The sequence below is a fragment of the Ursus maritimus genome, unplaced genomic scaffold, assembly GCF_017311325.1.
Source record: "Ursus maritimus isolate PB19 unplaced genomic scaffold, ASM1731132v1 scaffold_20, whole genome shotgun sequence".
Lineage (NCBI taxonomy): Eukaryota > Metazoa > Chordata > Mammalia > Carnivora > Ursidae > Ursus > Ursus maritimus.
This window is the reverse complement of record NW_024424453.1, coordinates 28,654,228-28,668,902: the sequence shown is the minus strand read 5'-3', so window position 1 is coordinate 28,668,902 and position 14,675 is coordinate 28,654,228. Positions and strand designations below refer to the sequence as shown.

At 47.9% G+C, this 14,675-nt stretch overlaps 1 protein-coding gene across 1 annotated transcript in view; it reads left to right on the top strand.

The window, feature by feature from the left end:
• The first annotated feature begins 2,795 nt into the window (after positions 1 to 2,795).
• The window catches only part of BFSP2 (beaded filament structural protein 2), a 35,100-nt gene continuing 23,220 nt past the window's right edge, over positions 2,796 to 14,675 (top strand). Inside the window, exons 1-3 of the mRNA XM_008708563.2 lie at positions 2,796 to 2,899; positions 8,790 to 8,872; positions 14,179 to 14,335. Of these exons, the coding sequence (XP_008706785.1) occupies positions 8,823 to 8,872; positions 14,179 to 14,335 (207 nt within the window). The 5' untranslated portion in view covers positions 2,796 to 2,899; positions 8,790 to 8,822. The remainder of the gene's footprint in view (positions 2,900 to 8,789; positions 8,873 to 14,178; positions 14,336 to 14,675) is intronic.

The following is a 14,675-nucleotide window of genomic DNA, read 5'->3' as shown; positions in this document are numbered from 1 at the left end:
CCATTCTGTATGGCCACTGGTGTTGGGCACAGGCGGTAAATGACGGCCTGACTGCGAAGGACTGATTGTGGCGTAAAGTGTAGGAAGCACAGTAAAAATGATGGGGTCTGATTTGTTTGGTTGCTTCTATTGGGGTTTTATGAAGTCTGGCTCTAGATTTTGAGTTCTTCACAGGCATCTTCTACTTAGTTGTGCTCTGCCTTACCTGTGTGTGTTCATTTGCATTCCTCAGCTAGCCTACTTCACCTACTAAGTTCACAAATATCTAGTGTCCACGGGCCAGGCACTGAGCGGGGGCTGAGCAGGCAGAGATGGGAGGCTGCCCCGTCCCAGGGGCACACAGGTCTGTGGTGGGGAAAAAGAAACAGGTCAGAATATAATACAGCATGACAACTTATACCGATAGAGATATGCCCACAGGGGATCTGGGATGTACAGAGGATGCACAGTGTGGCCTGAGCTAGGTTTTGAAGGATGACTAAGAGTTTACCTGTCAAAGAAGGAGAGCACAGTGGCCAGGTGGCATGCTTAGGCCATGACATACAGAGGTGGCAGCATGAGTTATGGTTCTGAAAGCTGGAAAGGGCTGAGTCTGTTCAGAAAAATAGTTCAGTTCGCAGCAGGAGAGTGAAGAAGAGATAAAGCCCAAATTATGTGGGTTTGTTCAAGAGCACACTCTTGAATAAATGTGAGCTCAAATTTGCATCTTAGTAAGTCATTGCAGTAAAAAAGGGAATGGGGGGTTGGAATGTTCTAAATCTAGAAAAGAAAGAAAGAGAGAGATCGATCAATCAGCAGGTTGCCCAAACAGACCCTCCCAGGGTCACTGTATCTTGATGTGCCTAGCACTCAAAACTCAGATTTTGTTAGGATGTGTGTAGAAAATTAGGCCTTGAAGGGCTGGCTCATGACAAAGAAACCCTTGTGATACCTACACTCAGAAGGAGGTAGGAATATACAGTGGCTGCTACTCTTTAGTGCCCAGCACTGGTGGCTGCTGTCCAAATCAGGCCCTCCTGTTTCCCAGGGAGCTGGAGGCAGGATGCTAGGTAAGCTCAGAACTAGTCCTCGGAGGGGTAGAGAGGTTTCTGGGGAAGGTGAGGCCTAAGAAGTTTTGTCCTCATCAAGACAGAGGGCAACCTGTAGGAACCAGGATGTTCCTGATTGCCCCAAAAGGTTCATAACACCACCCACCTTCTCTGGCCCCTCACTCCGTCCTCATCTAACCCCTTCTACAAAGACATTCTTCAGACAGAGCACAGTTCAATGATGAGGTCATTTAGCTGCAGTACAGATCCAGAAATGTCCACCGTCCTGGCCTCCCGGAGTAAGACCCAACCTTAGCTCTCAGGTGATCCTGATCCTCCCTGGATCCCCAGTGGCTGTGACTGCACTCAGGAGCAGACTGTGCTGGAGACGGTCTAACCTCTCCGTCGGGGCTTTATGACGTGCTCCCTAACTCCACGACTACGGCTGCAATCTTAACTCGGTGTGCATGGGCTTTGCACTCTCCAACCCTTGGCAGCAACAATCAGGCAAAATCACCAGAGGGATGACTGGGACTCAAACCAAGGTTGGGCAGTGTGGCAGGAATGAACTGGGCCACATCGGTGCAGAGGCTCAATAGTGCTCTGACCTGGGAAATGAGGAAGAGGGAGGTGCTGGAGGTGAACTCAGGTTGGAGCCAGGTAGGAACCTGGGTGTTCCCTGAGAGGGGGAATCGTGTCTTTCCTGCCTTGGTGCTCCATGGAGAGGCAGCACTAATGCTGGGCTCATTAATTCAACTGATACTGTCCCAGGTTACTTAGGGATAAACGAACAAGTCCCATGACCCAACCTGAGAAACGCTAGCATATGGAGGTCAGATAAGGGAGAAAGACCTAGTGAGGGAGACCGAGAAAGAATAGCCAGTGAAGTAGAAGGAGGAGCCGGAGAGAGCTGAGTCATAGAGGCCAAGAGAGAAAAGTCCGTCTTCCCTGACAAGTGTAGCCGGCAGGTCAAGATGAGTGAGGAGGAGCATCCGTTCAGTTTGGTGACATGGCAGTCCTCGCCGTCATGGTGAAGATGCAGTTTCAGTGGGGTACTAGGGACAGATAATGACTTCTTGTTCATGTATTACAAGAACAAGTCATGCTGAGCATTCCTCCTAAACTTGGAAGTCAAATAAATGTGTAGGGGCACCTGGGTGGCTCAGTTGTTAAGCGTCTGCCTTCGGCTCAGGGCGTGATCCCGGAGTCCTGGGATCGAGCCCCGCATCGGGCTCCCTGCTCTGCTGGGAGCCTGCTTCTTCCTCTCCCACTCCCCCTGCTTGTGTTCCCTCTCTCGCTGGCTGTCTCTCTCTGTGTGTCAAATAAATAAATAAAATCTTTAAAAAAAAACCACACAAATAAATGTATAAAGGGTTTCCAGGGACTCTTATACCCTGCCACAGCCCCCGTCAAGTCTAATTTCCCAAGGGCCCAGTCTTGCCCACCTCCTCCCCACACCTGCAGCTCTAGCTACTGGGATGCCAGTATCTTTAACTCCAAATAAAGCATTAATTGTACCCTTGGGCCCAAATGATAACCCTTCTAAAAATGCTGCTTGTCCTCACCTTTTTAAAACACAGTAAGGGTCAAATTCCTCAGCTGCCACCACCGGCATCATTTATTTTAATAATTACAGCCATAGCAAGGAAACAGCTGTAGGAAGGGATACAATCCTTGTCATCATAGTACCAGTGACCAGGGCTTTTAACAAATGACTATGGGCAGGAAAAAACAAAAGAAAAAAACAAAAGACCAAGCCACTAGATGGAAGTCTTCATTCAACTGCCTGTGCGGAGGAGCAGGAATGGTGCCAGACTGCACACACCCATCAGGTCCATTGGACCATCATTGGCCAAGTGCTCTGCTCTAAGGTAAATAGCAGTGATATTAATGGCCGCCGTGCATGGAATCCCTACTCCGTGCCAGGCAGCTGACCGAGTGCTTTACCTGGAGTGGCTCCTTTAACCCTTGAAGCTTCCCTAGCAGGTACGGAGCAGTATTATCCTCATTTTATGGATGAGGGGACCGAATCTTAGAATTATTCAAGTAACTGGCCCAAACCCATGAGTGGAGGAGCTGGGTTTGTAAATGAGGTCATTGTCTACTCAGTGTGGGACATAGGTCGGGGTGTGACTCTGATGCAGGAATGATCCGAGAAGGGAGGAAGAGAGTCAGCAAAGGCACCATGCACCCAGGAGCTGGGGCTAAAAACTTAGAAGTCATCCTTAATTCTTTTCTTTCCTTCTTTCTGCAACTGCGCCATCACCAAAACCCATCTGTTCCATCAGCAAAATGAGTCTTAAACCTGTCTGCTTCTCTTTGTGGCCCCTATAACTGCCCTAGTCAAAGCTGCCATCATCTCCTGAGCGCTTTTGCAGAGCTTCCTAGCTTCCTAGCTGGGTCCTTGGGACAGTCCCCTGCGTCCAACAATCTTCCTTTCCCTCAGGACGCAGGGGACACACCTACCTCACAGATCACACCTGTGCCCGGCTCAAAGCCTTTCATGGGCTCCCCAGCAAATTCTGCCTCCCTTCCCTTGCTCCCCCAAGGCCCTGCCCCTGGATCTGGCCTTTGACTATCTTTCTAACTGCACCCCCTCCAGTGGCTGCTGATTCCCCCACAACCAGTACAGAGCCCGGCACATGTGCTGAAGAAATGAAGGCAAGAATGAGTGAGTAAATAAATTTAAAAAAGCTTTGCAGAGGAAGGCATGTTTGAGATGAGCATTAAGGTTGGGTAGGGTTTCTCAGACGGCAAGGCCTAGGGGCGTGAGGTGGTAAAACAAGGTGTTCTAGGTATAGACAATGACACAGGCAAGGACGTGGAGGAATGCCAGGAGCAGCCTGGGAGGCAGCATGGGCAGGACTGGAGGCAGGTCTGTGCAAAGCTGGGGTTCTCCAAGCTGAGCACATGCCGTGAGCCCCTGGAAAGCTTTTCAAACACGGACTGTCAGGCCCCACTCCAGAGACTCAGGCTCAGACATCTGCGGTAGGGTCTGAGAGTTTGCCTTCCTCGCAGGCTTCAGGTGGTGCTGGTGCTGCCACTCCAGAGACCACACTTTGAGAATAACTGGTGTAAAGTGTCCTGAGGAATCCTCCACGTGGAGGCGAGAGCAAGACGGTTTCAGGGGCGTAACGTAAGGCAGCTGCACACCAAGCCAAGAGCAATTCGAGCTAACACCGGCCAGCAGTGAACCCACCCTTACCTCTGCCTGTAGCATCCCTCTCGGGACGAAGCCAGTGCCTACCTTGGCTTCCGACTGCCCCTCCCCACGGTACTCAGCCCTGCTTTCTCCTCCATTGAATTGTATGCTTTGAAGGCATCTTATTTTCTCCAGCAAACTTACAAATCCTGAGTCCAGTTCCGTCCAGACCACCTACTCTCACATACCAATTCACACTGATGCTGCTATGACAGGAGACCTGGTGTTAAGTCATGTTGCACAGGGAAACAGTAATCATGTGCTGATGGTAGCAGTCAGCTCTGTGTGGGCAGAGGAGAGAGAGGAGGAGGGGAGGTTGTCCCCTGCTGGCCTTCCCAGCACTCCATGAGCAAGCTACCAGCTCCCCACCCTTAAAGTTCACCCTGCAGTGCAACTCTGACATTGGTTCGTGCTCTCTTCCTACTAAAAAAGAGGGCAGGAGTGGTTCCAGGGTTATGAGCGAGTATGCTTGTACTCACAGCATCTGCCTAGTGACCATACATATTCATATTTGGTATTCGTCCTGCCTTCACTCCTGGAGAGAGAAAATGATCAGAGAGGTGAAGTTAATTTATACCCGCTTCAACCAGAAATCTGAGAGGACCAGGTAGCTAATGTGCAGGTCCTGCAGTTTTAAATGCAGATGACATTTCTTCTGCAGGCCTGACTGCAGAGCACTCGGCCACAGAATTTCTCCAGGCCTTCAGAGTTGGGCCCACAATCTGCTCAGCTCCACTCAGCTTACAGGGCTCAGCAGTGAAAGCTCAGGAGATCAGCGTGGGAAATGGTGGTTTGGTTTGGTTTGGTTTGGTTTGGCGAGCTTCCTCATGCCAGTGGGGAAGATAGCTCTTTATCTCTGTGATGCAGCCCAAAAAGGAACCAGGAGTCCTGGCTGTCCCGTTACAGGAAAAAGAAAACAATCCTCCCCAGTGAGTCTCTCTCTCTTGATTCTGATGAGCCTTTTATTTTCCAAAGCTGGTGACAAAAATATGCACACTCTGGAGTCACAGTGACCTGGCGTGGCATTCTGGCTCTGCCACTCTCCGTCCTGGTGATATGGGGCAATTTACATATGACCCTTGGCATCCTCGTCTGTAAACTAGGTGTGTTGCTGTCAAGGTTAGATATCATGAGCATGTAGTGAAGTCATGAGTGTTAAGTATTCCATAGCATTTGAGGCACAGTCACTGAGCTGCTATCTGTTTAACAAGCAGCCTTCCGTGAATAGAAGGCTCTGGTTGATAGCGCTTGCCAATTCCCCTGGTGTAAATCCTCTCACCATGGCCGATAGCCAGCTCCCAACATGCTATCCCTCCTTAGTGCAGACGGCATCTACCATTATGCAGTGTTTCCACTGCGCAGATCCAACAGAAGTCAGTAACCTCAAGGGCCTGGATGACAGTCAAACAGAGTAAAGTAGTTAAGTATTTATGACCTTTGTTTTGAGTATTTATTAACTGGGTTTTTCATATAATTTATGTAATTGTAAGTTCACATAATTAAAACTTTCATGATGGCTGTGTTTAACCACTGGCTCCCAAAACTCCTGAAATCTTTACCAGTCTGCCCTGGCAAGCCAGGACAAGCCAGTCCCAGCACGTGGGCTGGGCATATCTGTAGGTGGTCAGTACATTCCCTCCCCTCTGCAGTTCCTGTCCTCAGCCCTGGGGAGGATTTCATGAAGCCTTCCAGTTGGAGACAGAGAACCTGCTCCACAGCAGGCTCTCCATGCTTTGCTTTTGGCCTTGGCCACCATCCCGGTCCTGGGCCTGTGCTAAACCTCAGCCAAGGTCCCAGCCCTCGTCCTGCCACCTCCCTGGCCCTTTCTACAGTGGAGGAGGCAGAGCCGCCCCTACCACCAGAGAGGACCCCCCTCTGCTAAGCCGAGCTACCTACAGGAGAACAGCGAGGGGCTCTCCAGCTGACTTGAGGGCTGGCGGGTTATTTTAAGATCCTTCTGTGAAGATGGGGAAGCAGGGCCAGCCACTGAGCTTTGGCAAGTCAGGGCCTATAATTAGCCTCGGCCTGAGGCTCAAATAAGCCCCTGGTTGTTATTAAACATCAGCTGGAGCAGGAACTCCAGCTTCCCTGAGCGGAGTACTGCACGAGCCTCCCAGGACAGACATTTGGACAGAACTACCCTCTCTGCTGGACAGTGTCCAATTTATCCCAGAAAGCGCTCCTGTCCTCAACCCTAAGTGAGAAGGAGGAGCAAGGACACGGAGCAGCCGGCCCCTCACTGTGGCCCATCTTTGAGCAGCTGGCACTTCCTACCAGACTCCTTCGAGGTTTGCTCCTTGTTGCCTCTTCTTCATAAAGAGTTTGCAATCAACCAGGAAAGTGTTAATAATTAACACTTTGGCTACTATCGTAGCAGGGCAAAGCAAAGGCTGAAACGAAGTACAATACATCCAAATGCTGGCTGTGCTTCTTCTGGAAGGCAGGATTTGGGGTGATTGCATTTTCAGCCATCTCTCTGCTTTTCCAGAATTGTAGGCCTCCAAATACGTATATTCAACCTATGCTTCAGAGTGTTTTTACTTTTTCAGCCCACCCCCTGGGTCCCACGTTTAAAAAGCAGAAACACGTCAACAGACAAAATTAAGCTGTATCAAGCTGAAGAATTTTAAGAATTTAAGCTTCAGGGTCCCTCACTCTTGTGCACACCTTTGTATTAGTCTTTTTTTTTTCTTTTTCTTAAAGGCAGTCTCCCAAATTGCATAAGCCCCAGGCCCCACATCTGCCTACAGCTGCCCCCACTATGGCCACGTCATCTAGAATGACAGTAAAGCCTTCATCTCTACAGCAGTCATGCTCCAGCCCACAGTCTAGACACCCACTATGATTCGGTGTCCTGCACTAGAGTGAGTCATTTGCCATGGGCATCATTGTGAGAAATCGAGCAGGGTGATTGCCTTTGCTTTGAGTTTGTCATCTGAAAAATGGCATTGGCAAAGTGGCATCCAAAGACTGGAAAAGTAGCTCCCCAATGTGGGGACTGCTGCTGTGTGAAGGAGACTGAAGAGAGGACTCAGCCAGGGCAGCCAAGGCCAATCCTCAGGGACGCCTCAGGTAGCCAGGACCCTCTGGATGAACTATATTCAACAATATTAACTCTATTTTCGTTTTTTCTGTGTTCTTGATGCTCTGGCATCTGGGGTCTCACTGTTAGGGCAAGACCGCCCCCACAAAGCTAGTGAATCTTTGAGATAGTAAACCACTTGCCATGCTTTTGCTGTGCAAACCCAGCCGATCCTGAGCCCATATCCCCACCTGCCTCCTCTTTCTGGTTCTTACACTCCAGGAAGCAGTATTCCTCTGCCCTAAGCATCCCAGATGCCCAGAGACCACCCCAGAGGCCCAGAGACCACTGAAATTCTTCAAACTACCCAATCCTAAACCTGCTCAACTGTTTACCCTGCTTCACCCATTCCTTCCCATGAAAACCACAAGTCTTTTGCCCACGCTTTCCCCTCATCCTTTTGAGACCAACGCTGGTACTTCCTCCTCCGGCCCTGCATGGTGGGGCTGCCCCTCCCCCTGGGAATTGTGAATAACATCTTTTCAACGTCAGTCATCTCCTGATCTGTTGGCCACACCATGCCTAAATAAAAACAGAATCTCAGCTGTATTCTGTAGGGTATGGGGAGCTGGTTTTGAAAAACCACTCCATGGCTCCATGAAACCCCCAAACTGTATGCACAGCGTTTATGTTCATATGTATGTTTTGAGGGTGGATGAAATTCTAGAGCCACATTGTCCAATATGGTGGCCACTGCCCACAGGTGGCTATTCAAATTTAAGTTAAATTTAATTTGAGGCACCTGGCTGGCTCAGTCCATTAAGTATCAGACCCTTGATTTTGGCTCAGGTCATGATCTCGGGGTCATGAGATTGAGCCCCTAGTCAGGCTCTGTGCTGAGCATGGAGCCTGCTTAAGATTCTCTCTCCCTCTCCCTCTGCCAGTTCATGTGCTCTCTCTTCCCCCCCAAAAAATCTATTAAAAATAATGATAAATTAAATTTAAATGAAATTAAATTTTCAGTTCCTCAGTCATTCTTGCCACATTTTGAGTGTTCAGTAGCCATGTGTGGCCACCGTAATGGTTGCTGCAGACATAGAAGAGTTCCATCATCACGGAAAGTTCTATTGGGCAGCACTGTACTAGAGATTTCATCAGCTTTTCAAGGGCATCCATGACCAGAAAATGTGAAGAGCCACTAAGTCAATCCAGGGAATCCTCATTTAAGGAGCCAGAAACTTCACTGGTAGTTGAAAGCTCAGCATTATGACAGAGGCTATGAATAAGTCTGCCTTTGGCTAATATTTTAGCTCCAAAAATCCAACTCTAAAGGCTCTTAAAAGACATCCAGATTTTATGATTTATGGTTTATCTCCTCCCCGCCTTTTTGGAGAGAGACACTTGAGTTCTAAAAATATTTGCTGTAAGAAAGGTGCTCTAAGTTCCCAGAACCTCTGTGCCTGGTGCACGTCATGGTGGGAAGGGAGGGAAGACAGTCCAGTGACCTTGTCTCCTCTGATGTGTGTGATCTTTCTAGGTGGGCGAGGCAGTTCTGGAAAATGCCCGGCTCATGCTTCAGACAGAGAATATCCAGGCGGGTGCGGACGACTTTAAAGAGAGGTAACATCTGCTGCAGAGGGGATAGTCCTTCCGCTGGCCCAGACTCCTGGGCAAGTCGAGTGCTGCTGTTCTGGGGTCTGCAGCATTCACTGCCAGTGGCACAGAAGGCTGGAGTGGGATCATAGAGGTCCCGGGAGAATCCGGAGCAAAGATCGTCCAGCTCAAACCCTCCTTATAGACACAAACCAGGTCCCAAGGGCTTGGAGATTTTGCCCAGTGTCACCCCGTCCAGAGCAGGCGTTCTCAAATTGTGGCACACTTCAGGACCGCCAGGAGCTCTTACAGAAAACACAGATCGCTGTGCCCCACCCTCTGAGTTTTTGATTCAATAGCCTGGGGTGGGACCCAAAACCTCGATTTCTCACAAGTTCCCCAGGATGCTGATCCTGCTGGTCCTGGCAGCACACTTGAAGAACCGCTGGGTTTGAGCAACGCTTCTCCATTGCAGCTGCATGTTAGAATTACCTGGCCACTTAAAAATGCCAATGCTCAGCTGCACAGACTAATTAAACCACAGTCCCTGGGCGTGGGGGCCAGGCCTCGGTATTTTTAACTCCCATGTGTTGAAAAACACCTCTTCGAAGTCTAATATAGTGTTTCCTAAAATATGGTGTATATGACACTGATGAAGACCATTTGAAGTGGTATAAGGATAAACATTGTATTTTTAATAGTTACGTATTTTTAGAGTTACCTTCTATTTATGACTCATGAAACTGTTTTTCCACTATAGCACTACAATTTATAGTAGCAATTTAAATTTATTGAATATAAAGAGCTTTTCAAGTTTACTGATTTAACATTTACTTTTTAAGAAAATGAATTTAAGGAACAATGTAAGTAAATAATGATAGGAGAGAGATGCATTTAGGGTGAAATCATGATGGCGAGTGAGGTTTGGGAAACACTGGTCTAATGGAGAAATGAAATGAAAAAGACCTCTCATTGATGAACACAGTGATTTTGAGAATATTCTGTGGGGAAGGTGTTCTGGATGTGGGGCAATTGGATGAGTGGTGGGATAGTTAGTAAGGGAACATTTCCCTAAATTGGTAGAAAAGAGGAAAGGCATATAGTTGGGAGTCTTTGGGGAAGACAGTGATCCATCCCACTGCCATTCTTATCTCAGGACAAGAAGAGTATTGTGTTGAAAAGGAAAATCTCTACCATCTCCTCAGACCCAGAGTCCTTTCCTTTCTCTAAGACCAAGCTTCTCCATCTGCTAAAAGGATGTCCACTAGTGGCCACTCTGGAGTCAAGGAGGCTCTCAATCAGCTGGGGTTGGTGCCTTGGACAACACTGTGTTCGCCAAGGTCACAGGAGCACAAAAAAAATGAAGCCATCATCCAGCCGCCGACGGCTTCCTGCACAGCTAAAGATAGATGCCAATAGACATGAAGCCATTTCTACTACATTTAAGATAGAATTTAATTAAGTGTGAAGTTAAGGTACGATCTGACCAAAATTTCTTTCACTCATTCATTTATTCATCATGTGTTCATGCCTTCATCCAGCCATTCAACAGAGTAGCAGGCACTTGGTCTATTTGGTTCCCCATTGTACTGCGAGCATCTATAACAGTGCCACACACAAGATAGATGCCCACCAAACAGTCTTTGAATTAGTGAATAAATGAATGAATTCAACAAATATTTGAATATCTGCCAGGCCCCTGGCCAAGTACTGGGAATGAAGTGAATGAGACCTCCAGGAGCTCACAGTTTAGTATCAAAGACAGAGGAGTGAACAGACAGTGGCATCACACAGTGGTTGTGCCATCACTGAGAGGAGCACAAGAGAAATGGGGACATTTAGTCTGGCCAGGGAAGGTTGACAAAAGAGGTGACACCTAATTTGGACACTAAACTTGTGTACGAGTTGACCAGGCCAATGAAGGAGGCATGAGTTTCCCGGCAGAGGGGACAGTATGTGCTAAGGCAGAAGGACATGAGAAAGCATGGTGCATTAGTGGCCACCACGCAGTTCATTATAACTGGGGCATATGGAGTGAAGGAAGGAGGGACAACCAATGAGGCTTAAAAACCAGGGAGAGATCAAATCCCGGAGGACCGTGTCAGCCATACCAGATCTCTCAGAGATGACTTGAGAGGAGACCCACAGAAGGGATCTGAGCAGTGGCTCATCATGACCCGACTTCACCTGTAAAGGGAGATTTGTATTGGTAGAGAGGAGAGGTGGGGCAAATGAGCAAGGAGCAGTGGGAGCAAACAGGCTGGATGCATGGCAGGGTAGGGTCTGCACCAGGACCCAAGGTTGAAAAGGAAGGCAAGATCAGATTACTAAGGGGCCAGAGGATGACACTTACGTCTCTGAGCAGATGGTGACCCAATGTGGTTAAGGATGGTCCCTCTGGGGGCAATACTGTAGGTCAGTTGTGGGAAGGCAATCAGAGGCTCTTATAGCTCAGGGTCTGCCTGGGATGGTGGCCATGAGCAGACTTCAGAGATGGGTCCAATAAATCATTGGCAGGGTTTGACATATGCAGCCTGGAAATAGAAAGCAAAGATAAGTTTCAGGCTTTGAACTTGGGTAATTTAGAAGACTTGCTGTTCTATTGACTAAAATAGAAAATTGTGGAAGGAAAGCTGGTCTAAAATTCAGGGATAGATAATGAGTTTGGCTTTGAGTGAGCTGAGTTGAGCGGATGATGGAGAAACCAAGCAGAAATTGTGGTATGCCACTGAAGATGCTGGGCCAGAGGGGTCTGCAGGTCAAGAAAGGCAGTGCTGGGTGTCACAAGCAAAGAGATTCTATTTGAAGACTTTGAAATGGAAGGGAAAGGAAAAAAGGATAGCAAGAGAAAGCTAAAAGCTTAACAGCGGCTTTGGGGGATATCAGAGAGATATGTCAAATGCTTAGAATGTTTAGAGGACTTCCAAAAAACAGTCTGTAGGGCACCTAAGACCTCCCATAATGCTGAATGGAGCACATCCTGGCAGGAACCAGGCTCCCTGGAGAGATAAGCAAAATAGAACTTCAGAGGCACAAGGGGGACTCTTCCAACTTGGGTCAGCAGGGACCAATCCCGGTGATATGGGTGGATTTTCATTCCAGTTGGAAGGGCAGGACTTGATTCCAGAAGGACTAAATGTTAATAATAATACAGTCCTTCATGAAGAATACATCTGGGTAGAAAATCTAATCCTGCATATAGAGTACATAAAAATGTCTTGAAAAACCAGCTCTTCAGCGGGCAGGGGCAGGAGGGGATTCAAAGGTACAGGTCCAACTCTGAGGAAAGTCTCTAGTTGTATGCCACAGGGCTCTGTCTTTGTTTCCTTCATTCACTATTTTTAACTGTAAGGTGCATGCAAGCTATCTTGCCATGAAAGGGCAAAATGGCAGAAGATTGGACTTGTGGAAAAATGCTCAGGGACTCTAGTTGACAGGACACCTGGTCAAAATCAAATGAACAAACACACAAACAAACAAAAAAAAAAAAAACCCGTAAAGCAAACCCTAGGGCCCTTGATGAATAGAATTAGAGAGTTTAAACAAAGGAGCAGACAGTCCCCTGGGGACTCTGAACTGATCAGGCAACATCTGGAGTTTTGCATTCCAGTCTCCATCACATTTTGAGCAAGACATGGACCAATTAGAGCATTTCTAACCATTCCACACATATATCTGAAGGTTGAAGGTGGGTGCTAAGAATACAAAGATGGGAAGGTCATAGTCCCTGACACTGATGATGAGAGATATGGAAACCAATATATATGAAGAATGGAGGAACAAAAGGCTTGGAGGATGGGATGACAGGAAAAGAGAATGATATAAGAGACAAGATCTAAATATTTATAGAACTGCCAGAAGGATCAGACTGACTTTGAGTGCTCCAGAGACTGGAACTCAGACTCTTACAGGAATGAAGACTCAAGCTCCTGAAGAAAGAAATTTTGCAATAATTAGAGCTGTCCCAAAATGGAATGGTGGCAGTGGTAGGTGATGAGTTCCCTGTCACTGGAAGTAGTCAAGTAGAGGCTACATGATCACCGATCAAGAATGCTATCAAGAAGTGCCTAGGTGGCTCAGTCGGCTGAGTGGACTGACTCTTGATTTTGGCTCAGGTCATGATCTCAGAATCCTGGGATTGAGCCCCACGTCAGTTCCCATGCTCCACAGGGAGTCTGCTGGAGATTGTCTCTCCCTCTCCTTCTCTCTCCGCCCCTCTCCCCGCACTTGCACTTGCGCTTGCACTCTCTCGAGTACCCTCTGTCTCAAATAAATAAATAAATAAATCTTTTTTTTAAAAAAAGAATGCTATCAAGGGATTGTCACCGGGTAGGAGTTTGAATAGTTGAATCCTAAATTCCCTTAAAACTCTAAAACCATAAGATGCTTTCTTCAGTGAGTGATGTGAGATTTCTCCGTTCTATGGATGGATGAAGGTAAGGTGTGAAATGTGGCTGAGGGGTACAGCTGGGTGAAAGACCATAGAAGGAAAGGAGTAACACTGGGAGAAATTGGCAAAGATGCTGGGTGATTTATAGAAAGAAGGTTCTGTGCAAACCAGAGATGGAAAGAGCTCGGGGGGGGGCAGTTTCAGATTTGTGTCGATGTGTGTGCGTGTGTGTTATTATATAGGCTGCAAGCTTTTAAAACTCTGGAAACTTCACATAAAAATCCAGGTCTCCATTTCTCTTGAAGAGAACTGGCACACCCCTGCCCACGTAGCAGTAACGGGAGGAGCTGAGCAGCAGGTCCGCTTGCGTGAAGGATGACCTGTCCTGTAGGCTTCAATCCCCACCTCTCCCTGCTTCCCAGACCCGGCCCTGGTCCCTCATCTATATTTCCCACTTGGCCCCTGAAAGCATTTGGATTTGCCGCCACGGTTTTAAATTTTCACATGGGCTCTTTGGAGACAGAAACCATGTTTTTCATTTTGGGATCACTAGCCTGGTGCTTAGCAGATTCTCAGTAATGCTGTAATGTTTGTTAAACGATCCTCGGGGGGAAAGGACGACAAATCAGAATAATGGTGACATGCCACATCCCCCTACCTGCATCTCATCTCCTGGACAAGCTTTCCCTAGAGTTCTATGCTTCCAGGGCCCCATGAGCCTGGCAGCTTGTGAAGCTAGGTTATCAGAAGTTGGCTGCCATCACCTTCATTTTAATAAATCAAGATGTAACACTTGCGTTAACAGTGCCCTCAAAGCTGTTGGAATGGTGACTTCTAGCATTCGTTTGTCTATCACATAATTGGCCTGTCGGTAACATTTGTCATCTGATTATTTCCCCTTTTGGGTTGCCCACCTATGCTGATTAAGCTCCTTTATCTGCAGATATGAAAATGAGCAGCCATTTCGAAAGGCAGCGGAAGAGGAAATTAACTCTCTGTATAAAGTCATTGATGAAGCTAATTTGACAAAAATGGATCTGGAGAGTCAAATAGAAAGCCTGAAAGAAGAACTTGGCTTTCTGTCAAGGAGCTATGAAGAGGTAAATGGGGGCCAGGCGGACGCTGCCTTGGCTGCGGGCCAGAGCGCGCACCTGTCCGGGGAGTTTCCCATCAGTGAGGGTAGCTCCTGTGGGCCTCTCCACCTCGCTTGCCCAGCGCTGCAGGCAAAACGCGAGTAAAATACTTCCAAATCCTTGTAGTGGGTGAGGTGACCCTGGGAGTCTCAAATTCAGATGGCTTTGGGCCTAGGCTGGACACAAATGGAGGAGAGGGCGGGTCCACACTGGTGAGTGAAGGAGCCTGCGTGGAGCTGGAGAGAGCATCCCCTGCCTCAAGGCACTGTATTCCAGGTTGTGGTTGTTGTGGTTGTTGTGGTTGTTT